The sequence below is a fragment of the Danio aesculapii genome, chromosome 13, assembly GCF_903798145.1.
Source record: "Danio aesculapii chromosome 13, fDanAes4.1, whole genome shotgun sequence".
Classification (NCBI taxonomy): Eukaryota; Metazoa; Chordata; class Actinopteri; order Cypriniformes; family Danionidae; genus Danio; species Danio aesculapii.
The window spans coordinates 42,790,392-42,816,706 of NC_079447.1; the positions used below are offsets into that span (position 1 = coordinate 42,790,392).

The window sequence follows — 26,315 nt, forward strand, 5'->3', positions numbered from 1 at the left end:
ATAAATAGAGCCTTATAATTCTAAGGTTACAATATAGTGGCTGGAGTATTCATAATTGTTCATAATTTACTAAGCCTTATACTTTGGATTATAGGGAAGCGCTGAGTTTTAAGGTATTTGCTCAGGGTTTGCTCATGGCATGCTTCCAAGGTTTTCACCACAGTGACGGCAGTCGTCTTCCTACCAATTATTGAAAAAGTTCAGCGAAATGTAGATGAGACATACAGGAGAAACCATTTTTGCAGCATAGAAGTATTTTTGATTATATTCTATATTTTTTATTTAAAAATTTTTTTTAAAAGATGTAAAAACACACAGTAACTGCTAGCCAGTTTTGAGGAAAACATGACACAGGGGGGTTAGTTGTAACAGGGTGTTACAATTAAGCCACACACTGTTGGATTTAACAATTAAACTAACAAAATAATAGTTGAATTTTGAATGTAATGTTAAGAACTTATATAAAAAGTTTTTTTTAAATGGAAAAAAATTATTTTATTGCTAATAATGCAAATAAATGAATTGTATAATAATGTATAATAATGCAAATAAATCCAAAATGTGTTTATCCAATAGAAAAATAAATAAATAAATAAATAAATAAACATGCTTTGCTATGTAGAATAAGAAATAAATTGAGCTAAGTACTGAGGAAATATAGCCACTATTTAAAGTAAACTGGATTTAAATTAATTGTTTAAAATCTGCCTTTTTAAGCATGTGTTACAACTAACCCTTCTGTCTGTTACAACTTGCCCAACAGGTGGGGTAAATAGTAACATTATGTCCATAAGTAACTATAAGTCCGTCGATCATACAACCAGTGTTCATTTGTAGGAGAGGTTTTTGTTTTATTGTTTAAAAAAACAGGGTTTGTCCAACTCCATTACTTTGTTCATTATTTGGCCAAAACCAAAAAGTGTTACTTTGTGCCTTGCTCTGTACAGTTTTCCTTTGTCCAGTTAATGCAAATGTATGTAACTCTTAAAGTTGGCTTATAGTTTAAAAGCATTTTCTCTCACTCTTATCGTTTCACTTTAAAGACACCGATTCAGTAATTGAGTTAGTGTTGATGCTTGTCTTTGCTTTGTGAGTTTTTTTGGGGTCCATTAAACTTGTATATGAGCTCACTCATATAGCAGTTCATCTGAGGAAAGAAATACAGCCTACATCTGGGCAGGGGGAGTGTATAGGGTGAGTTAATGAATGAGTATTCATGTTTGGGAGAAGTTTACACACATTCATTTTTATGTGCCCATGCAGCAAAATAACAATATGGAAATCCGGTTGCATAAACAAAATTCATATCCCTTTATATTTTTTCCATTTAAACATTTACAATTATGCAGTAGGCCTACAGTTTTTACAGTTGTCTAGTTACTGCAAGTATATGTAACTCTCAAAGTCGGCTTAGTTTAAAAGCCTTTAGATATTACATTTTTTTCTCTCACAACATATAGTTTCACTTTAAAGACACTGATTCAGTAATTGGGTTCGTGTGGATGCTTGTCTTTACTTTGTGAGGTTTCTGAAGCATCTGATTTGGGGGTCCATCAAAATTGTATATATGAGCTCACTCATATAGCTGTTCACCTGAAGAACGAAATTCATAAAGCCTATCTGGGAGTTAATGAAAACGTTTTCATGTTTGGGAGAAGTTTACACACATTAATTTTCATGAGCCATTAATTTTTTTCCATTTCTATTTCCAGTTATGCAGTCGCTAGCCTACTTAAAATGTTATTTAAAAATCTATCATAAACACTGATGTCCAAATGATTAGCATTCGCTTTCAAATAATAATATAGAGATTGGCATAGCAAGAAAGACCTGATAACATTTAAAATTTTAAAATAAAGTATACAATGTAGTTCAAAAAGTATGCATAAAATGTAAGCGTAGCAGAAATAAACATATTCAGCATTTAAAAAAAGAAATAACAATGTTATCACTTTAATTCAGTTTACAGACTGATCAGTATACTTCAGTCACTGAAATGGGCAAAGCCTTTATCATGTTTGTTTGCACATGCTCAGTGAGTTTTCCGTTGACAGTCGGCAGTCACTCCTCTGGTGTCGGCGGAGCGCGGTCCCAGAGACGCAGGCGGGATGTCTTCTCGACTCTCGTTCTCTCAGTACCGCTTAGAAGCGGAGGTCGACCGCTGCCGTTCGGAGTGTCAGTGGGATAAAATCCCCTCTTTAGTGGAGCAGCTTGCTGCCGCGCGCCTGCATGACGATGGTAAGTGTGCGTTCCACAATAGAGTAGAATAGATTAGAGCCAGCAGTGATGAGTGTCAATGAGTGTGTCTTGTTCCGCATGATCTTTGCACCTTTCTGTCAAGCCCAGGTTTCAAGTATGCTCAAATATCAGTCAACAGATGTCTGTTTGATGTAGACTGTTTTGTGTTTCGTCTGTAAGTAGTTAGATTTGTTTTGTCAGTTCACTCGTTAATAAAGAGAGAGAATGTTACTCATGTGAAGCAGAGATGTAAATACATGCACAGCACACACCCTTTGGTTATAGGTAGAAGCTACTTGACTTAAAGGAATAGCGCCATGATTTTCTCGCCATCTATAATATTTTTTTTTTCTTCTGTATGTAGGCTCTTACATGTATTGGTTTGCAGTGATCTTTAAGTTAGTGTGTTTTTACTGGGTGTTGGCCATGGAGAAATAACTGACATAAACTGTCACTGGAAGTTAAGATGTTGAAACTCTTTGGACTAGATAATAATGAATTTGAAAGTACATTATTCCACTGATGTGTTTTTAGGCTGTGATAGGCTGTAAATACTTTCCTAGGCACTATTGTCCTTTGACCCAGATGTTCTTTGACCAACAAACCTTGAAAATAATTCACTTTTATGTTGTTAATATTATAGTACATTATAGCAACATTTCTTCTTGAGTCACATAGGCTATCACGTACACACAAATTGCAAAACTCAACAGTTTTTTGCAAATAATTTACCTTATATTTTTCATATCAAGCATGTCAGCCGGCCATATACACACAGAATCAGAAAACTGTTACCGTTGACAAGTTATACTGTGGAAAAGACTCAATTGTTTTATTGCAGTCCTTTTAATTTCACAGCAGTATTAGAATGGTAAACATGCTGCTTAAACTCTGTTCCATTTTCACTGTTAAATCAACATCAGTAAGCTAGAGGTTAACACATGGCACTCCCAGGAGGTGTGTCCACCCCTGTCCAAATCTAGTCTCTGACCCAGCACATCTTGTTTCGCCACTGCCATCACTCAAACACTAATTTCACTGTCAAGAATTAAACTCAGTCAGTAAAAGCATAACATTAGAACATAATATTGTTCTTATTTTACAAATGGGATGAAGGTTTTTACTTGATAAAATGTAGTTACTTCATATTCTGTTGAGGTTGAGGAAATGTCATACATTAACTTGATACAAGTCGGAATTTAGTGTGGAGTGAGAGATTAAACTAAACAGGAAACATCTCATCCACAGTGTTTATACAAAATAGCCAAAGATGCAAAACAAATGTTTTTAAGCACCTTTTTGGTCAGACTCTTAAGTTGAGCTCAAACAAACACGCGTAACTCTTTAAACATGATCAGAATGCTGATCAAGAATCAAGATATGTTATATCATCGAATGGCATTCTGTTGTGATATACAGTAGTCCAATGTCGGACATTGAGGGCATGAAGTCATTTATCTATAGACTTGTTACAGGTTATAATTTAAGGACACCTTTGATGAAAATCATTTTTTGGAAGCTGTTTAGACAGAACTGATTGCAGGTATAGTGTGTCCACAGTCATATTGGGATGATATAAAGACAACTAGTGTCTTTTTTTTAAATGTCCTGACGTTAAAATATGCAAACGATGCAAATCCCTCCCATTTTGAGCCCCACCGCAACGTGATGTAGGAATGCGGTTTTCCTGCCCAACGAATTGATTGACAGCAGCGTATTAACATGTCTCCATAGTAACGCATATAATCATATCCACAAAACAGGATGTTCTCAAAGCAACTGGTATAAAATATCTGTTCAGCTCGCTGTGATCATCAATTATCATCAAATGTGATCAAGAATGAGTTTTACAAGTTTTAAAGATTTTTAAAACTGTGCATGTTTGTATCGAATTACAGCGATTTTACCATATTAACTTTATCAGCACAGTTGTATGTCGGTACAATTATAAAAGAAGATGCTTAATTCCAGGTTTGTGGACATTAAATCAGGTTTATTTTGTACATTAATATAACGGATATCCATACAGCAGTTTATATTAATGTGTATCTTGTCACATTTGCCGTCCAAAAACAGTGCAAAGCTAAAGGAGCGCTGTGTGTGTGTGTGCGTGCGTGAATTTTGTAACGAAATTGTTGTTGCAGTAAGGCTTGAATTAACTCCACAACAAATACATCAAATAATCATTGGGAAAATCATTCTTACTGTAGTATTTATCATAAAGATTATGTGAGATCTGCTTCCTTTATGTCTGTCACTGTGCTGTTTATCTGACGCAGCCAAGGCAGAGATTGAGGCACACTCTGACAGGCACGTGGGAACAGGCAGGTGGACAGGGAGAACTAGTATTAAAGGAACAGGCAACAAAAACAGCTACAATGCGTTCGAAGCAGAAAATTCCAATATTTTGAAGGGTATAATAAATAATCTGATAGGTGTTTTGAGATGAAACTTTACAGACACATTGTGGAGACACAAAATACTAATATTAAATCTTGAAAAAGGGGTAAAATAGGTGCCATTTAAATAAAACCCATAAGAGAGTAGGCATGGGCCGGTTTAAGATTTTGGTGGTATGATAACCTTGGATAAAAATATTACGGTTTGACGGTGTTGTGATTATATTACTGCTCTAAAATATATTCTTTCTAAATGTCTGGGTAAAAAACAATAACTTTTTTCCCCTTTGAACACAATTTTTTTTATTCTGAGAAACGTTTTAAATATTTTGGAGCAGTAAACATGTCAGGCTAATTTATTCAAATGAATCGTTGACCTCTGCTGTCTTCATTAGTTTCAAAATCACAGATTTCTTTACAGTTTAAAATGGCATCTTTAAATATCTTCTGCTGGAGATACTGTTGTAAAAAAAAAATCGTACAACCGTAAAAGCTTGACTTTTCAAAGCCGCGATATACCTTGAAAACGGTTATCTTCCCATGCCTATAAGAGAGATTACCATAATCAACTAGAATAAAAAAATGTTCTAGACTTCCTTCTTCAGCCTTTACCCAGATTTTCTCTCTGATTGTCTGCAGATGATTACAGGACACTGCTGCTGGCCGAAGCGCTGTTGGAGGAATGTCTTCTGGAGAACATGACCCTACTCAAGAATTCTACTCCTCTGACTGAACATTCACAGCTTAAACTGGCCCGAGCCAAAGCTCAACTTGACAACATCCTTTGCAGGGGACACCTAGAGGTCTGGCGCTGTGCTAATTAAAGTCTCTTTGTTTTTCTTTCTTTCTTGAGGAGCTCATTTGGAGCACAGTTCAGTCATGCTAACTGAAATTCCATAATTTAACTGAATTTATAAGGTTAGTACACACAAAAATTTAAATCTGTAATTAATTACTTAACCTCATGTTGTTTCAATTCTCTCAGACCTTTGTTCGTCTTCAGAACACAAATTAAGATATTTTAGTTTAATCATGAGAGCTTCCTCATTCTTCATATACAGCACGGGTGTTCAACCCTGTTCCTGGATATCTACCTTCCTGCAGATTTCAGTTGCAACCCATATCAAACACACCTGCCTGTAATTATCAAGTACTGTTCAGGTCCTAATTAATTGGTTCATGTCTGTTTGATCAGGGTTGGAGCTGAACTCTGTAGGAAGGTAGGAAGGAAGGCTGAGGAACCCTGATATACAGCAACTGTCCCGAGACATTTAGAGTCCTGAAAAGGAATCTGAAACATTCCATCTGACTTTAGTCAATCAACTGTAATCATATAAAGCTACAAGAACACTTACTTTTGTGCATCTAAAAGTGTCTTCTGTGCCTCATCAGGTCGTCAGGATGAATGTTTATTATGGAAAATACGACACTTGTGTGTTGTGCTGCTGACTCTTATGGAAATACTTTGTATTGCCCATAGTAAATGCACACCCTGACGACTTAATGATGACGATGTTTTTGGCAGACAGAGCTTTCAACTGATAGAGAGGTTGACTGAGCTTGAGTCTCATTGAACATCTGAACATCTGAGCCAGCTACATTGCCTCTCCCTGTGGACTTGCTTCCCCACGGGTTCTGTTTAACTTAAAATATCAAGTATTCCCACCCAGACACCCTCTACTACTGTACCTCCTCTTCCAAAATTTGTCAGAACATCAATTCCATCTCTGTCAGTTCCCATCAGATCCTCAGCTTTCTCTTGTGTATGCCACGCTGTTCTGTGGATGTGACATATGCCCCTATGCCCCAGCTCTATTGACGAGAGGAGATCCCTTAGTTCCACCTCAGGTATTCAAACTATGGACTCTCCCTAGACCAGGGGTGCCCAAACTTGATCCTGGATGTCCGGTGTCTTGCAGATTTTAGCTCGAACTTACCTCAACACACCTGCACGGATGTTTCTAGAAAGCTTAGTAAGAGCTTGATTAGCTAACCCAAGTGGGTCTGATTGGGGTTGGAACTAAAATTTGCAGGGCACCGACCTGGACCCTTTAGCATTTAGCTGGGATTTCTCTTGGCTTCATTCTTCTTTGGCTTAACAATGGTCTGTCAGTCCTCACACTCCAGTAGTCTATCTCTGTCCTCTGGTCCCACTTTGAGCATTAATCTAGCCCTCTGGCTAGACCTCTTCTCTCTGTCCCTTTGGGTCTGTTGTGGTCCACCTTCCCACTGGCTGCATCACAGCCTACTGGGCCTCCAGCTTTCAGCTAGCCAGGTCTTCGACTTCACCCCTGGTCTATTTTTCTCTGTTTGGATCTTCATCTACAGTATTTTGGCTCCGTCTCTGTCATTACCCCTTGCTGTCATTGAAGGCATCCCCACCATGGCTCCTCCCTCCTACAACTCCTTCTTGAGCCTCAATCCTGACTGCACTCTGGGTTTTGCCTATTGCGGTTCCTGGCTTCTTTCACCTTCATCATCACTCTGGCTAGACCTCTTCTCTCTGTCCCTTTGACTCTGTTGGGCTCCTCTTTTACACTGGCTGCATCACAGCCTGCTGGGCATACAGCTTTCAGCTAGCCAGGTCTTCAACTTCACCCCTTGTCTGTTCTTCTCTGTTTGGGTCTTCAACCTCAACCTCAATTCCTGGAGGGCTGCAGCTTTGCATAGTTTAGCTCCAACCATCTCCAACTCACACCTCCTTAATACTCACACTGCTGGTGCCCTACTCAGCTCTGCAGCTTCTCCACAATGGACGTCCAGCTCCTCCAGCCTCCGGCACCTAGACTGCAGCTCCAGACAGGAAGTTTGGCCAGAAGAATAATGGTCATGCCCAACAGAGCCTAGTTTCTCTCAAGGTTTGTTTTTCCCTTCACTTCAATTGGTGAAGTTTTTTTCCTTGCCACTGTCACCATTGGCTTGCATGGATCGGGACTTGTGGAGCTGCTCTTCAGTGGATTTGCTTAAACCACACTGAACTAAATTAAACTGTACTTCAACGCTGAAATCTAGACTTTACTAGAACTGCTGTTTACTGTTAAGCTGCTTTGACACAATCTACATTGTAATAAGCGCTATATAAATAAACATGAATTGAAATGGTCTCTAGTAGTTTTGAATACCTTGATTAGTTTGATCAGCTGTGTTTGATTAGTGTTGGTGCAAAACTGTGCTGAGCTGCGGCCCACCAGGAATCGAGTTAGAGACCTATGATCTACAGTATTTTGGCTCCATCTCTGTCATTACCCCTTGTTGTCATTGAAGGCATCTCCACCGTGGCTCCTCCCTCCTACAACTCCTTCTTGGGCCTTAGTCCTGACTGTATGCTGGGTTTTGCCTACTCCTGTTTTTGGCTTCTTCCACCTTCATCGTCACTGTGGTTACACCCTAGCTCTATTTTTCAGTCTACTTTGTATCTGCTTGCAGAGACCCATCCGTTTCTCCCTCCCTCCTGAGATGGATTTACTTCATGCACAGATGAAATGTGCCTTTAGGCATCCTATTTGCTTCCTTTTTTCTTTGGTTCAGTTTTTTCTTTTTTTGCCTGATTTCCTAGTAACAGTCTTCATTTTATCCATATTTATTTATAGTTTTTTACAATCGTTTGCCACAAATTTCAGAACTCTGGTGTCAATTTTCAAATCTCTAGACACAAAATTCACAACCATTGCCAAAATTGCACATTTTTGCAAAACTCTTAACTCTTTTTTCAAATGCCTGGATGCAGTACACACAAGTCAAAGATACTAAATTCATTGACCTAAAAACACATTTTCAATATAATACAATTAAACATCAAATTGATCCCATTTCAAAATCTAACTCAAACATTACATTTAAAATAAATGCATATTCATTTACTTAACAGGATGTTATTGTCAACTGATACAAGCACTCAAAATGATAAATAACTGTCACATAACTCTGCATGTGTGGAAACTGATGTAGAATACTACATGTTTAGATGATGAAATTTTCAGGATAGATCAAATGACATCAGTTACCACAGAAGATGACCCAACTGGACTACATTATCTATAGATTTCATCTTTATTCATCCTTATTCCACATTTATGGTTTCTTTGTTCCATGTTCACTTTTACAGACAAGGTTTTCATATTTGACGTTACTGTACTGTTTGTAAGAAAGCCCAATCACAGCAGACCAATGTCAGTCCTGGATTCACAAAGACAGTTCTTTCCAAGATTTTTAAGTCATGAAAACACCACTGTGATGTGAAGGAGAAGCTGTGACAAAATACACAAGACCAGACTGGTGGAAACACAGATCCCAAAATAGAAATCTGATATATAGAAATATATGCAAATTACATATGTGACATATTAGTTCACATGAATTTTACATATATAAATATGTCATACATGTCAAAATATTGCCATTTTTTATATACATATATGTTACGTAAATATATTATCTATTATATATATATATATATATATATATATATATATATATATATATATATATATATATATATATATTCATTCATTTTCTTGTCGACCTAGTTCCTTTATTAATCCGGGGTCGCCACAGCAGAATGAACCGCCAACCTATCCAGGACATATTTTACGCAGCAAATGCCCTTCCAGCCGCAACCTATCCCGGAGGAAACCCACGCAAATGCAGGGAGAACATGCAAACTTCACACAGAAACGCCAACCGACCCAGCCGAGGCTCGAACCGGCGACCTTCTTGCTGTGAGGCGACAGCACTACCTACTGCGCCACTTATATATAAATAATGACATTTTATATACAGTATGTGAAATCCAATTGTAATTAGCATATGTTGCCATATCTAATGCCATAAATCAGCTTTCTATATGGGGACGTGCAGCGAGAAAAAAATTACAGTAAACCTACATTATGAGGAATGAATTAAACTAGTTCAGCGTATCCACTGTCTGTACTGTTCCCTCTACACTTAAGTATAAACCATAATGAAACCTGTATCATATTTTAAACAATATTTAATGATTGTTAAAAATTGTTTATTGAAACGATGTGTATCGTGTGTGCTGGTAGTCTAAAGTTGTTTTCCTGTAATATTTGTATGAAAAAAGGATTATGTGAACCAATGATCCATTGCAAGACTCTAAACAAATGAATGCAGCATGCAGAGTTTTGAGCACTGGAGAGCCTGTGTTAGAAGTAGTGACTAGAGTTTTGTGTCTAGAGTTTTGAAAATAAGGTTTCTGAAATTTGTGGCAAAACAATTTAAAAAAAACGAATAGTTTAAAGACTACAGGAAATTGTTGTTTGCTCATTTGTCGTGCACTTTAGATCACAGTAACATTTAACATTTGTTTGTAAAAACTAAGAAAGATTTTCAAATCTTAGTAATCATTTATTTTACTGCAACATTAAAACAATGGCAAAATTTCTTATGCAGATTTTAATTAATAAACCAACAATCTTAGTAATTACAATTGCAACAGTGTTATACGGCTAAATAACTAATTGTGCTGCCATACATACAAGCTCAGCAAACCTGAATTTGTTCCAGAGTGAATTTGTAACAGAGGCATTGCCATTCGTCTTTCTCAATTCATGGAGACTGATGTCAGTTTGTCATTCTGACTCTTTCCCTGTAGCCTCACTACCTGAATGAAGCTCTGCTCCTGCTGGCTAAAGTGCACTATGTGCAGGGACGCTACAGGGATGCTCAGGGCATGTGCGCCAGAGCGGGAGTTGATGATTTCACCCACCAGGACCAGCCTGTCTACCAACTACGAATGTTGGCAGAAGCCTTTGTCATCAAAGGTATGCACAGTTGAAAAATCACTAATATCTCTTTAATCCTCTCTTGTTGTAAAATTGAGTTATGGGAAGGTAATTAACATACAGTAACATGCAGTCTAAATATGTAGGTCTTATAAAGAGTTGTACAATTTTATAAGCTCAGCAACTTTTTAAGTCAGCACTTATTGTAAAAAAAATCTTCAGGATTTCATGAGGTTTAGTGGGTCTTAATTACAAAATATTATTTACACAATTCATAAGTGACTTTCAGACAATTATGTAGTACATGTAAAAGCAGATATTCCTTATATGGTCCTTGTACAGGCAAGACTGTGCATGTATTTATAGAGTAATTAAGTCATTTCCACTGCTTCATTCCATTGAGCATTTACCTCAGGCATGCTTTTATTAGATTCATATCCAACTAAAGTGTACAGTGAAAGAAACTCTACTCTGAATTCAGCAAGTGTATTTTCGTCAGATTACTTACAGTACTTAGAATATAACTATGGAAAAAGCCCAAAAGCAGTTATACGTCATTGTCTGAAGGGAGGCTTCTATATATATCTTTGGTTTTCAAAAAAAAAGTTTTCCAACATATCATCTTGTGTTTGTGCAACGCCCACTAATCTCTTGTGCCACCCACAGCTTTATAGCAGTCAAATATTTGGATCGAGTAACATTTTTAATAGAATCGATTCTATCTATCTATCTATCTATCTATCTATCTATCTATCTATCTATCTATCTATCTATCTATCTATCTATCTATCTATCTATCTATCTATCTATCTATCTATCTATCTATCTATCTATCTATCTATCTATCTATCTATCTATCTATCTGTAGTATCTGTCCATCCATCCATCTGTCTATCTATATTATTTGTCTGTCCGTCTGTCCTTCCGTTTATCCGTCTGTCTTTCTATAGTGTCCATCTATCTATCTATCTATCTATCTATCTATCTATCTATCTATCTATCTATCTATCTATCTATCTATCTATCTATCCATCCATCCATCCATCCATCCATCCATCCATCCATCCATCCATCCATCCATCCATCCATCCATCCATCCATCCATCCATCCATCCATCCATCCATCCATCCATCCATCCATCCATCCATCCATCCATCCATCCATCCATCCATCCATCCATCCATCCATCTGTCTATCTATAGTATCTGTCTGTCCGTCCGTCCTTCCGTTTGTCCATCTGTCTTTCTATAGTGTCCATCTATCTATCTATCTATCTATCTATCTATCTATCTATCTATCTATCTATCTATCTATCTATCTATCTATCTATCTATCTATCTATCTATCTATCTATCTATCTATCTATCTATCTATCTGTAGTATCTGTCCATCCATCCATCCATCCATCCATCCATCCATAGTATCTGTCTGTCCGTCCGTCTGTCTTTCTATAGTGTCCATCTATCTATCTATCTATCTATCTATCTATCTATCTATCTATCTATCTATCTATCTATCTATCTATCTATCTATCTGTCTATCTGTCTATCTGTCTGTCCGTCCGTCCGTCCGTCCGTCCGTTCGTCCGTCCGTCCGTCCGTCTGTCTATATCTTTCTATTTATTTTTTTATTTTAAAAAATACAGTATAAAATACTGTGTAATTAGTGGAATGATAATACAATTAAAACAGTTTTCTTACTGAAGGTAGTTTTCTAAAGCTTAAATTGGCAGCATTATTATGTTCGGTGTTACATGATCCTACACGAATAATATATTATGATTAGTTATTTTTAGTAATGAATCATTATAATTATCTTAAAATTTTTGATGGGATAATATAGAAATTTGGAAGAATTGTTCTCAGACTGGGCGACGCAGTGGTGGAGTAGGTAGTGCTGTCGCCTCACAGCAAGCAGGTCGCTGGTTCAAGCCTCGGCTGGGTCAGTTGGCGTTTCTGTGTGAAGTTTGCATGTTCTCCCTGCGTTCGTGTGGGTTTCCTTCGGGTGCTCTGGTTTCCCCCACAGTCCAAAGACATGCGGTACAGGTGAATTGGGTAGGCTAAATTGTCCATAGTGTATGTGTGTGAATGAGTGTGTGTGAATGTTTCCCAGAAATGATTTGCGGCTGGAAGGGCATCCGCTGCGTAAAACGTGCTGGATACCCCAGATTAATAAAGGGACTAAGCCGAAAAGAAAATGAATGAATGTTCTCAGACCTTCATACAATAAAGAAAATATTAACATTTTACTCAAACCCATAACAAAGTAACAAATAATAATAGTAATAATGATGATGATGATGATGATGATTATAATAATAATAATAATATAATAGTAATGTAAATATCATCTGCATAAAATGTTACTAAATAACTGTTCTGAAAGACAAATTCAAAGTATAAGTAAAAATTTACTCAAAAGTAGTGAGTAGTGAGTATTACGCTGTGAAAAGCTAATGCATTTACATGTAGTTTGTGGATGTGTGTAAACGTAACAGAAGACACACAACGCCATAAGACATTAGTATTAGGTTAGAATGAAGGACAACGTTATTTTGATGTCCAATAGCGACGTCAATATGAAAATGTTGATTTTTGGTTGATATTAAGTTGTGTTGGAACGTGACCAAAATCCAACATCGAGCCAACATCTTTAACCAACATTTATAGACATAAATAGACATTTATTCATCAGGTATGGCAACTAAAATCCAACATCTGATAGATTTCATAGTGGTAACGTTCACACAACGTCAAGCTGTAACATCACTAGACGTTGACATTTGGTTGATTTAAGGTCCGACGTTTTCTAATCCACATAGACAAGAAAAAATAAAGTAGTGACTGCAGGTTGAAGAAAAGTAGTAGAGTAAAAAGTACCAATACTGCACTAAAAATGTACTCAAGGGAAAATAAAAATGACACATTTTTAAAACTACTTTGTAAATTACAATTGCTGTGAAAAACTAATCGATTACAGTAGTTTTGAGTACTTGAAATGTGTTAATTCACACCACTGAGCCCCACAGCTTCATACACAGACATATGTACAGATGTTAGCCTGAAAATGTTTTCTTTTGTAAAAGAAGAAGAAAAAGTGTCTCTATTGTAAAAAGCAGAACCCACCCAGAATCTGTCCCTGAGAGACTGACCAGGCAGAGCTTGTGACAGCTGTTCTGCTCTGACAGACATCAACAGTAATGTCAAATCTGTCTATTTGTGTCTGTCTGTCAGTTTGTTGCAGTTCCTTATCCAGTTTTGTTTTATCTACTCATCAAAGCTAGTTTCACTCACTGTAGGGACTTATTGAATGTTTTTTGGTTACTGTCTACAACTCTTCTCCTCTTATTTGCAAAGATAGGGAATTTTGAAAAGTAGTGGCCAAAATTTGTAGTACATTCTTTTCAGTTCTTCTCTATGCACTTCCTCATATATCAGTCTAGCGACTTCTCGGAAAAATTCAATGGGTAGAAGTCTTGGTGAATATGAGATGACAAACCATGTAAGCCATGGTCAATGGCTGTAAGCTATTTTCAGAAAATGGTCTGTTTTAATATAACATCCATCTTGTTGTATATAAGCTGAAGCACTGAATGGACCAAGACTTGATAGAAACGATAGTTTATCCATTCCAAAAATAAATATTGAATATTAATTGATTAGATATTAAGAATTTATACTATACCCAAAACAAATATATTTTTTGTTGGGACAGTATGGAAAACGCCAATTAAAAAAAAAAAGAAAGTAGTGATTTCCAAATTTACTTTGACTTACATTTCATTGCAGACAATATGTTTTTATTCAGACCTGCAACAGATTCCACAAAAAGTTGGGACAGGAGTAATTTAGGGCTAGTAATCAGTTAAAATGGTTAAATAAGGATATGATTTGAAACAGGTGACGTCAACAGGTGATTGTAATCATGATTTGGTACAAAAGCAGCGCCCAAGAAATGTCTAATCCAGAGTTGGGCAAGCTTGATTCTGGAGGGCTGGTGTCGTGCAGAGTTTTGGGCCAACACTAACACAAACATGCCTGTAGCTTTCTTGTGATCTTGAAGGCACTGATTAGTGTGTTCAGGAGTTTTTGCAGGTTGTCCGTGGGGTCTTAAAAAGTATTAAAAGTTGCTAAATCAATTAGAGTAATTTAAGGCCTTTAAAAAGTCTTAAATGCTGTTACAAGGTATTGCATTTTGCATAATTTTTGATTATACAGTTATATAATTACAGTTTGGAATTTTGGGATGCTGTGTAGTTTATGAAATTGGTAAAATCCTGCCATATTTGATGTCACACTGCTTTGCTTACTGCAGTAACCAATAATGGCAGCACCATTATTTCTGCTGTTCTATAGGTGACACATTCTGGATTAACATTTTTATAAAGTATATAATTAATGTTTTAGTTGAGGATTAGTTTCTTACAATCAATATGTAGTGAATATATTTAAAATGTCGCCAATGGTTGTTACCGGACTTAACAACACAGGCTCATTCAAAACAGAATCCAAAAAATAAAACAAACAAGTAAATAGCAGGGTGAGAATGTGGTAAATCTGAAAACAAGGTAAAAAAAACAGACTAGGGCTTTTTTTTTTTTAAAAAAAAGAAGTTGATTGTTCGTTCAGTTAGTCAAAAAGTCTGTCAAAAAGTCAGTCTACAGCAGCCTCTGGTGGGTTTATGTGAGAACAGCAGGTGGCACCCACGAGGGAAATTTGAGAACTCAAAAACCGTACACGGCAGCCTCTTGTGTATTCGCGAAAATAAAAACTGCAGAAAAGCGTGCCGCCAGGACGTATTTTGTGGTTTCCAGAAACGTCTGTAGAGGTACGTTTTTCAGAATGAGTCTGGGTTGGGACTTAAAGTGGTGATGAGGTCTTAAAATGTATGAAAATAGTCTTAAAAAAGTTCTTAAAAAGTAGTAGTAAGAATTTTACTCTCTGATTGATTTGATTAGCGTTGGTGGTAAACTCTGCAGGACATCGGCCCTCTAGGATCAAGTTTGTAGTGGGCAAAGCGATAGCTTCGTGAAACACTGAAACAGTCAAAGCCAATGTGTAGAAGCTTTAAAGGGCACCTATGGTAAAAAATCTACTTTTTCAAGCTGTTTGGACAGACATATGTGCATGTATGGTGTATAGACCGTCATATTTGGGTGATATGAGCACACCCAGTGCTTTTTTTTAAATTTAACAACATAAAAAATGGTGGACTAATTGGAGTGGTTTTCAAACCGACCGCAACTTTACGTAGGAGTGCGGTCCCCCCGCCCACCAATATTGATTGACAGGCGCGTCATCATATCCTCAGTTTGTTGATTCACGTCCGCCATTTTCAGCGTGAGTCGAAGCGATATCACTAAAGGAACACCCTAGCTCTATTTTTACATGCATGGCTCATTGGGCTCAACACAAGAGCAATATTCTCCACATTATCGCTCTAATCTGAATTATTAGTTGTATCTTTAGGTATCTGTATCTCGAAACTTGAAACTAGCACACAGTTGGCTGTAAAACTGTACAAAGACACATATGATTTTGTACTCTTTGCTTGGTCTGTGTCCGAGTTGTACATGTACGACTGATTGCTGAACGTCTCACTCCTGCTCCTTCTCTCAGTCTGCCTGTCAGACTCTGTTGCAAATGCAGAGCGGGTGAGCTCATGGCCCCGCCCTCTTGTTACGTTGGCGGGAAGCCGAAACTAATTTACATGTGAAGCAACACACCCATAAATCAGCGAACTGTGGACACGCCCCCAACATGACACTTTTTAACACATTATAATAAAAAAATCTGAATTGTGTTTTAAACTGAACCTAAACTGGCACACTCAGAAGAAACATAATATTAATATTAAATCATAAAAAAGAGGTAAACTATGTGCCCTTTCAAACGTCTCGAAAATTAGTTTCTACAGTGACACCTAGTGGTAATTTTTCTGTATCGCTCTTGAAAAGCTTCAACAGAGAAACCATTTGGCAAATTAAGATATTAAACCCCACATTGTAGAGTTGAGGTTTCAAGTGATATAGTGAAGGGGTGAGAGTTCCTAACTAGTATGGATGGCTTAGAAGCCAGAGCGATGCAGCTATAGATGTTAGTTTTTAAATACTCTGTTCATTTAACGTGTTTCGTTTTAAACATTGGTCCAACATCCAGATGAACACTTTGTGAATAAATGTCTTGTTTTGGTCTTAAAGTAACATTATTAAAAAACATCAAGTCGTAATTTCAGAGTATTTGTATTCAAACTCGGGCCATTTGCACCACAGTCACTCTGTGCACACACATGGTCTACTAGGCTACTCCCTGACCCTGTCAGTCAGATGCAGATTCGCCAGGTCTCAAAATGCTTCTGAAATGGCATATGCTTTAAATCGATTTAGTCACGGGACCTAGTGTTTTGAAACAGTTTTGTCATGTGACATCAGTACAAAGTGTCGAAACATCAATTTCACGTCAGCCATCCCTATAAGTTTGCCCATCTCTGGTCTAGTCCTTTAGGAGCAAAGATAGGCAGAGGACTGCTAGTTTGCCAACAAATACATGAGAAAATTATTGACATGTTTAAAAACAATGTTCATCGAAGAACAACATTTGGACATTTCACCTTCAACAGTGCATAACATCATTAAAAAAGGAATCTGCAGGAATTTCAGAGCATAAAGGACAAGGACGCAAGCCTAAGCTGAACAACCGTGATCTCTGATCCCTCAGATGGCACTGCATCACGTAGCATTATTCATCTTTTAGCAGTATTGCCACATGGGCTCAGGACTACTTATTATCTTTGTTTATTTGCTTATTCCATGCTGGCAACTTTTTCTGATTTGGGGTTGTATGTGTCAAAAACAGTCTATTCAGCTGTAATTGGTGAAGACCCTGAGCTTTTCTAGATCTTATTGGAGCAAAATGTGGCAGTTTCTTATTTGCGTTCCATATGTTAATTGCTATTTAGACCACACAATATAAGAGTGCTGTGTTAAACAGGGTAGGACACATGTCGGTTGTTTCTTATCGATTCTCATGTAAGATCTGGTTGACTCTCTAATCATTGTTCTTTGTTTGCATTTTTATATCATGTACAACCCAATACCAAAAAATTTTGATTAAAAAGTTTTGATGTTTTGTAAACTACAATGAAATCAAGAATCTGTGATTTGTTCATTAACTTTAGATTTCTCTTATTAGCTTAAAGGGATAGTTCACCCAAAATGAAAATTGACACTATTTACTCACCCTCAAGTGGTTCCAAACCATAATTTATTCATTCATTAATTTTCCTTCAGCATAGTCCCTTATTTATCTGGGGTTGCCACAGCAGAATGAACAGACAACTTTTCCAGCATGTGTTTTTACACAGCAGATGCCCTTCCAGCTGCAACCCAGTACTGGGAAGCACCCATGCACTTATATTCACACACACACACACACACACACACACACACACACACACACACACACACTCATACACTATGGCCTATTTTGTTCACTCAATTCACTTATAGCACATGTCTTTGGACTGTGGGGGGAAACTGGAGGAAACCCACACCAACACTAGGAGAACTCCTCACTAAAATGCCAACTGACCCAGCTGGGACTAGAACCAAAGATCGTTTTGCTGTGAGGGGACAGTGCCTTCATAAGTTTCTTTATTCTGTTGAACACAAATAGAAGATATTCTGAAAAAAGCTAAAAGCTAGTAACCACATCCATGACATCCATAGTAGGAAAAACAAATGGAAGCGGAAAACCGTGGATGTTTACTTGGAACCCGTTAATTGTTACTTTTTTCTGGCTTTCTTGAAAATATATTCTTTTGTGTTCAGCAGAATAAAGAAAGTCAAACTAATGAAGGGATTGTAAAGATTGGTACTAGTGAAGAGTGAGTAAAGGATGACTGAATTTTTGGTTTTAGGTAAAGTGTAAATGTAAACAAATTTGGATTTTAAGGTTATAGTATGTCCAAATTCAATAGTTTAGAAACGATCCACAATAAGCAGGTGATCTGCCAAAACGTGCAGGCTTTGTTGAATGGGTATAAAAGTAGAAGCAGTCTTTGCAAGCCAAGTTAGATCATGGCTCATCATTTTGTACATAAAGTTATCTGAGAATTAAAAAGCACATTTCTCAATGCAAAATCTACAATTTAGGACTTTAATCAACATAATAATAGCAATAATAGAGAATTCTCAATCTGTGTTGAGCAAATAAAGCAGGAAATGCTCGATACTGAATTTGCTCGATAAGCCCTCATAAGACATTGCTTGAACAACTGTCATGTTGTGCTGCCATTTAAGACAATATGCTGCTGCATAAAAAAACGCAGCATGAATCTTTGTTCCACATGGTGAAAACTATAGACCAGACTTGCGTTCCATCAATACTAAAACATTGTGTACGGACAAAGCTGTAAATGTGCGTATGCAGTAAAAAATTCAGATGTATGAAACACTGCGTATGCAGAATCCCACGCATATTCTCTGTACATCCGAATTAGCGTGAAACTGAGCGCACGTGCACGAGCGCAAAACCCCTCCCTGCCTCCTCCCCCTTATAAATATGGTAATGACTCATCTTTGGCAAAACCAAACGAAAAAGCAATAGCAAAAGCAAGCAAAAAGAATAACTTAACAGAATGTGAATTGGAGGTGCTCCTATCGGAGGTAGACTGGAGAAAAACTGTTATTTGCAAGTTTGTCCTCCGGGATTAATAACAAAAGAAAAAAGTGGGAGAGTTTAGCTGACGCGGTTAACGCAGTGGGGTCTGAACATCGCACTGTATGCAAATTAACAAAGAAATAGTCCGATGTAAAGGTGCAGGTTAAGAGGAGAACAGTGGCACACCGTCAAAGTGTGGACTAAACAGGTGGAGGAACAGGGGATGCTGAACTAACACCCTTTGAGGAGACAGTTGCCTTAACTGTGGGTGACACTTTACTGTCTGGAGTAGTATCTGTGTCTGTGGGAGACACAGATGTATTAGAGGAACACTATGTTAGGGCGGTATAGCAGCACCACTCCGCTCTTATCAAGGCAGCGCCACCAGCATTTCAGCTGCCCAATCGCCCACTCTACAACTGACCGAGTGCCTGCCACCTTGGAGCCTCATCCCAACTATGCTGTTTGTGAGGATGAATTATTCATGGGTTGACCAAGGCCATGTTGCTACAATGTTTGTTAAGCGCATTTGAGCATCACATATTATTTGCACATTTATTGAATGGAAATGTTTTCGATTCACGTATGCAATTTCGTCTTCAGATGGCACCTTTATAGTAATGTGCGTGCAGTCCATCACTCCGATTACATTGAGAAAACCAGCGATCGCTGCAAATTGCGCTTTAATGTTTGGCTGATCAACTTTATGATATGAAAACCTTATATATCTGCTAGACGTGCGGATGATCCCGTCCCATACAGCTGGCATTGCACGGCTCAAAGATACTTTGTAGTTTGCAACTTAACATCATTGCCTCTAGGAGTCGCCAATGGAAATTAAACAAACACACGCAAGAAATACACGTACGCCAGACATGAAGTTGGCGTGGACCAACGCACATTCTCACGTTAATTTCATCGTTAGTAAATCCAAACATGAGCGTGAAATCTGGCGTACACAAAGTTTTTGTCTGTACACAGCGTTGATACATGAGGCCCCAGTTCTGTGATGTAAAGGTATTTGTGTGACAACAATCATCTCAGTGGAGTCCACATTTCAACCTGTTTTAGGGTTAAAGAGACAGATGCAAAAAGCAAACGTCCTTTATGGTTGGGGGAGCAGCAGAGCAAATGGCATTAGTTACTGACCTATGTTCAAAGATACTGTTGACATGGTGGCTTTTATTGAGCTAGCACAGAGACATACTGCCATCAAGAAGATGTTATTCATGGAAAGTATATAATTATTTGATCAAGACTCATCCTACAAGTGCTACAGCAGTGTGGTTTCTTAGTTACAGAGTGAATGTAATTGAATGGTTCAGTTATGTCCCCTATTGGACCATCATAAAATAAAGCAACGGATAAAGATGACCACTGACTGTTGAGCGAAGTTTGTATAGTCAGAATTGGCAAAGATTTAACATTTAAGAGTTAACATCCTCAATAAACAGATGAAGATTAAATGATTAAATTAAAATGAAGGCTGATGTGACCATATATGCTGAGGAAAATTTGTCACTGTCCCAACTTTGTAACAGCCATCAAAATTAAAAGTTGTTTATATGTTTTTATACTGAAAACACATTGAAAATCTTTCTTTTGTACATTTGTCAATACAATAAAGGCTAAACAGAATCAGCAAGTCACAAATTCTTAATTTGATTGCATTTACGTCCTATATTTTGTGAAATTGGGAGTGTAGTTTGTAGTAGTTGTAAATATAGATTTGTTGTGATTTTACTTTCAGATTTGCATATATATAATAATAATTATAATACCTTTTATTTTAGGTGGCTTTCAAAGCACTCAAGGACACCTTACAGTAGATCACAAGCACATCATAAAAATACAAGCAGTAAAAATAACAATCAGCATAATATTAAACCAGCAAATCATTAAAAGCTATCCTAAACAAAAAAGTTTTTATCTGAGATTTAAAATTGTAAATAGAGTCCATCTGGCAAATGTGCAAAGGCAGGGAATTCCATAACTTTGGTACTGTACAACTAAAAGCCCTGCCACCAAATGACTTCATCTTTAAGTTTGGGACAGATAACGGTTCAGCAGAAGATGATCTCAGTGAGCGCAAACGAGTGTACAAAAGAAGAAGATCAGAAAGATAGTGAGGGGCCAGGTTATGAAGAGCTTTGTATGTTAAGAGGAGGATTTTGTATTGTATACGATAGTGAACAGGGAGCCAGTGAAGGTGAAAGAGAATTGGAGTTATGTGATCAGAAGTACGCGAGCAGGTAACAATCCTAGCCGCTGAATTCTGAATTAACTGTAGTCTATGAAGTTGTTTATCAGGAAGGTCAGATAGGAGAGAGTTACAGTAATCAATCCGCGATGTAACCAAAGCATGAACAAGCACTTTGTTGTGAAGGGCGAAGTCTTGCAATGTTAAACAAATGAAAAAAGGCAGAACGTGAGATATTACTAATATGAGAACCAAACGAAAGCATGCCATCCAGTATAACTCCAAGACTTTTCACGTGGGTTGAGAAATTGACTGGGGAGTTATCAATAAACAGGTTAAAAGATTGAGCTTTGGATAAAACATATTTAGAGCCAACCAGAAGAGCTTCAGTTTTACTGACCTTTAACTTTAAGAAACTATAAGGCATCCATATATTAATCTCATGTAAATATTTAGTAAGGTCAGAAGGAGGGGTGAGATGTTGTAGGTTTTGTGGAGATATAAACTTGGGTATCGTCTGCATAAAAAGGAAAATGTATGCCAAAAGAACAAAATATATGACCTAGAGGTAAGATTTAAATAATAAGTAAAAGTGGCCCCAATACTGACCCTTGAGGAACACCATGAAGGACTGAAACAGGATCAGAGCGTCAATTCTTTATCAAATAATATTAGCTTTTAGTTGCTTTCTCAAACTTTCTCAGCATCAGCAGTGTTTACAGTGTTGTAGATATGTTTTAATTAATTACATTTCTGATAATGATATCTTGATGTGATATGATACAGTATCTATCTACATTCACCAGCCACTTTATTAGGTACACCTTACTTGTACCGGGTTGTTGGACCCCCTTTTGCCTATAGAACTGCCTTAATCCTTTGTGGCATAGATTCAACAAGGTACTGGAAATATTCCTCAGAGATTTTAGTCCATATTGACATGATAGAATCATGCATTACCAAATAAACTGGCTGGTGAGTGTATAAGAGAGAAGTGATATGCTCTGACTTTCTATCATGTGTCGTGTGATTGGCTGCTTGGTGCATGTGTCACGTTCAGGTGCGTAGAGTCTAGAGTTAATTTCAAATTGTGAGTTAAACCCGAAATTTACAGTGAAAGTTTACGCCAAGCATTGAGAAACAACTTAACCTGATCTTAACCTGGTTGGATTTGTTTGGTTTTGTCAAACTGAAACTTTGCAACCCAGAGTTCATTCATTCATTCATTTTCTTTTCGGCTTAGTCCCTTTATTAATCTGGGGTCGCCACGGTGGAATGAACCGCCAACTTATCCAGCATATGTTTTACACAGCAGATGCCCTTCCAGCTGGAACCTATCACTGGCAAACAACCCAAAGTTGTTTAACTTATTTTGTTTAACAGACCCCATTTTGTGCAACAAGTGCTCTTGGGTCAAACTATATTTCATTATCTTTTGTACAGTAGTAAGCTTAAATTTCTTGACGTGGATCTCAATTTGTTCTCCATATAGGCTTGTCTTTGGATCATCAGTCTACATCAGGTGCTTCTCGTGTTAGGCTGTCTGAGAGAGAAGAAGAATGCCAAACCTTTTATCTCATGGCCTGTGATGCTGGCCTGCTGTACCTCCAAGAGCTTGACAAGGTTTGTGAGGGACTGATTTAGAATATTTCTTTCAAATGTAGACATGTATCCAAGTATTGTGGAGTGTCTCATAGTATATTCAGTGTCTCATGAATTATTTAAATGAAAAAAGCCCCTTGTTCCTCATAAATCCGTGTGCTTCTCTGTGTCTGTCTGCCTATAATATAGAAAAATCAATGTACATTTCTATTTATTTATTAGCTGTCTGCAATGACCATTACATCTTGCTATGGTATCTGTCCTGTTCATTAGACTGTTTGCACGCCAAGTTCCAAAACAGCTAAAAGCAGTTCATCAGTCCCTCATTTTGATTTGGACCCAGGCTTTTTCCTGCAGGCCGCTCTTCAGAGTGCATACCTGTCACTGTTGAGGAAAGGGTGAGCTTGAACCCACAATTCACACTGTACACACAGTCTTCAGACCACATGTTGACTTTTATCCATTTATGGACTTTATGTGTGTATATAACTGGGGCGTGTGTAAACACTGCTGGTATTCTCATGTCAACATGATCAATGCGTGCAGTGGATGTCCCAATAATGTCCAGCAGGTGTCAGCATTTTCACATAGATGGTTTCACATGATGTCTTTTTTTTTTGTGGAGTTGGCTTTTTAATGTCATACAGCATAGTAATTAAATAACTAAATGAATTAATTGTAAAATGAACATTAATTCTATATTGTCATTAATAATGTAAGTAATTTGTTTTAACCCTTATGTGCTGCTGGGAATGTTTTCATCCCTTCTGGTGTGATTTTTGAGTCTTAATTTGGCCATAACTTTTTCTGTTTCAACTAGCAGAATGATTTTTGGTGACAAATCCTATTTTGACACATATTTTGAGAAAATACTTTGAATTAAAAAAAAAAACCTCAATGATACACTCTGGGCAAACATACTACCCCTTTGTTATGTTAGAGATGAAAACATCCACTAAAATAAACTACATTAAATGCATCAGAAAAAAAAACTATTAAATATATGAAAAAAACATAAACATAAAAAAACATAAATATGTTAATCAACCTCAGTCCTGATCAAAACTACTAAATGTTTTAAAATATTACAGGATTTTAACTCTTTAATTTCCAAATTTATAAATGATGTCACTGATTTGGTGAAAAAACACATAAATTGACGTATTTTCTATATAAAATGTAATTGTGGAGTGGATTTTCTTTTACCTTTTATCAAAGTCTTAGACATGTGAAACAACATTGCCTTTGATGCATTGTTTTTGATTGATTTTTTATTTTTTTTTAGAATCAGAATCAGTTTTATTGCCAAGTGTGCTTCACACACACAAGGAATTTGTTTTGGCTACAGAAGCTTACAGTGTACATAAAGTGACAAGTGACAACACAAAATAAATATGAAAAAAATAAAAATAAAAAAAAGATAAACATTAAACAGATGCGGTTAGTCAAGAAACCTGGATGTTGAGTTGTATGTACAGATTGTTATAAATTGTTATAAATATACAGGTTATAAGGTGCTGTGTACAAGTACGAATGTAGAAAGTATTGCATTGTATATTGATATAAGGTGCTGTGTACAAGTGCGTATGAGAAAGTATTGCACATATTTATTGCACAGTAGGGGAATATTTAACTGTTCATAAGGTAGCCAGCCTGAGGAAAGAAACTTTTCCTGTGTCTGGCTGTTTTTGTGCTTGGTGCTCAGAAGCATCAACCAGACTGTAACAGTTCAAACAGGTAGTGTGCTGGGTGTGAGGCGTAATCCCTAATTTCTCCCTAATTTACTGTTGGTGGCTGTTTTTGCCCCTTTGACTTCCATTATAACCACATTTTTTTGATTACAAAACCGTAACACCATATAATCATGCATTTTTGATTGTTGGTGGTTTTCCCTATTGGGAAGAAGTAAAATTTGTAATTTTTTACTGTTGATCATCAGTTGGCACTATTAATCCTTTAGATGCACAAACACGGTGCCTGTGCAAAAAAAAAAAGCATTTTATATTGAGTGTAATAGCAAATAAAGTGTGTGTACGTGTCTGTGAGTGTAAGAGTGACCTTTATCCACTTACCTTGATGTGTCTGAGAAAATCTAAATATGAATCTCAGCTCTCAGAACTACATGGAGTAAATGAAAACAAAGACTGTGTATTCATGCACTATCAAATGTGGTTATAATGGAAGTCAATAGACCAAAAACATCCACCAACAGTAAATTAGGAAGAAAAAATGAAAATCTAACCATGCATCAAAGCCAATGTTGTTACTCATCGTACAAGACTGTGACGGTTTAAAAAAATCCATTCCACAATTACTTTTTTTATTGAAAATATTATTTTGTGTTTTTTTTTTTCACCAAATCAGTGACATCATTGTGAACTTGTCAAATAAAAAGTTTAAATTCTGTAATTTTTCAGCAGCAGTTTCAACAGCAGTTGAATTTTTCAACAGCAGTTTATTTCAGTGGATGTTTTCATCCCTAACATAACAAATGGGTAGTAAATTTGAACAGTGCACAAGGGTTAAGTGGATGTTCAAAAAAGAAAAGGAAAAAATATATAAACCACCGGTCAAAAAAGTTTGGGATTAGTACGATTCTTAAATGCTTTAAAATAAGTGAATGCTGCTCACCAAGGCTGCATTAATTTTATCAAAAATACAGTACAAATTGTAAAATTGTGAAATGTTATTACACTATAAAAAAACTGATCAAAAGTTGTTTAGAATTTAATTTAATAATTTATTCCATTGATTTTAAAGATGAATTTTCAGCTTTATTACTCCGGCCCTCAGTCACATGATCCTTCAGAAATCACTCTAATATTAGTTGTTATTATTGTTATTATTATTATTAATATTATTTTTGGAAATAGTAATAAAAGCAACAATGACTGAAGTAATAATTTCATTTAAAACTACATACAATAAGAAAGCAGTTATTTAAAATTTCAATAAATATTAAACAATTTAACAATTTTTTTACATTTAATAAATGCCTCTTTGATGAACAGAATCATTTCCTTGCATCATAAAAAAAAACTGGCCCCAAACTTTCGACCGGTAGAGTAGGTTACATACTTTTATGAAAGGAATATTTGTACACATTAAGCCTGTAAAATATATTACATGTGCAGTGAATCTTATAATGAAATTGGGCAGGTTTCTGGTCATCTAGTGTCTTAAAGTCTTCTCAGTTGCATTTCTCCTTTCTTTACATTTCTGATTCATGCAATTCCACATAGTTTAGAGATGTAACGCAGAAATCTTCCTAATATATTTAATACTAGTGTTATTGCTTATTTGTTGTTGTAATATTTCATATTATTGTTGCTTAAGTTGAAACTGTTCTGCATTTTTAAGGATACTTCAATTATTGATTTATTTAATCTTCCTGAAAATCTTACCAAACCTTTGTGCTGTGGTAAACAATATAAGGAACACACAGTGGAATTATTCCCAACTTAGCTATTA

General features: G+C 36.6%; 1 protein-coding gene across 2 annotated transcripts in view; it reads left to right on the plus strand.

The window, feature by feature from the left end:
* Positions 1-2,051: 2,051 nt before the first annotated feature.
* The window catches only part of ttc7a (tetratricopeptide repeat domain 7A), a 78,225-nt gene continuing 53,961 nt past the window's right edge, over positions 2,052-26,315 (plus strand). For both annotated transcript variants that reach the window (XM_056470705.1, XM_056470706.1), the window contains exons 1-5: positions 2,052-2,238; positions 5,277-5,440; positions 10,252-10,420; positions 22,735-22,865; positions 23,118-23,242. In XM_056470705.1, the coding sequence (XP_056326680.1) occupies positions 2,109-2,238; positions 5,277-5,440; positions 10,252-10,420; positions 22,735-22,865; positions 23,118-23,242 (719 nt within the window). In that variant the 5' untranslated portion in view covers positions 2,052-2,108. The remainder of the gene's footprint in view (positions 2,239-5,276; positions 5,441-10,251; positions 10,421-22,734; positions 22,866-23,117; positions 23,243-26,315) is intronic.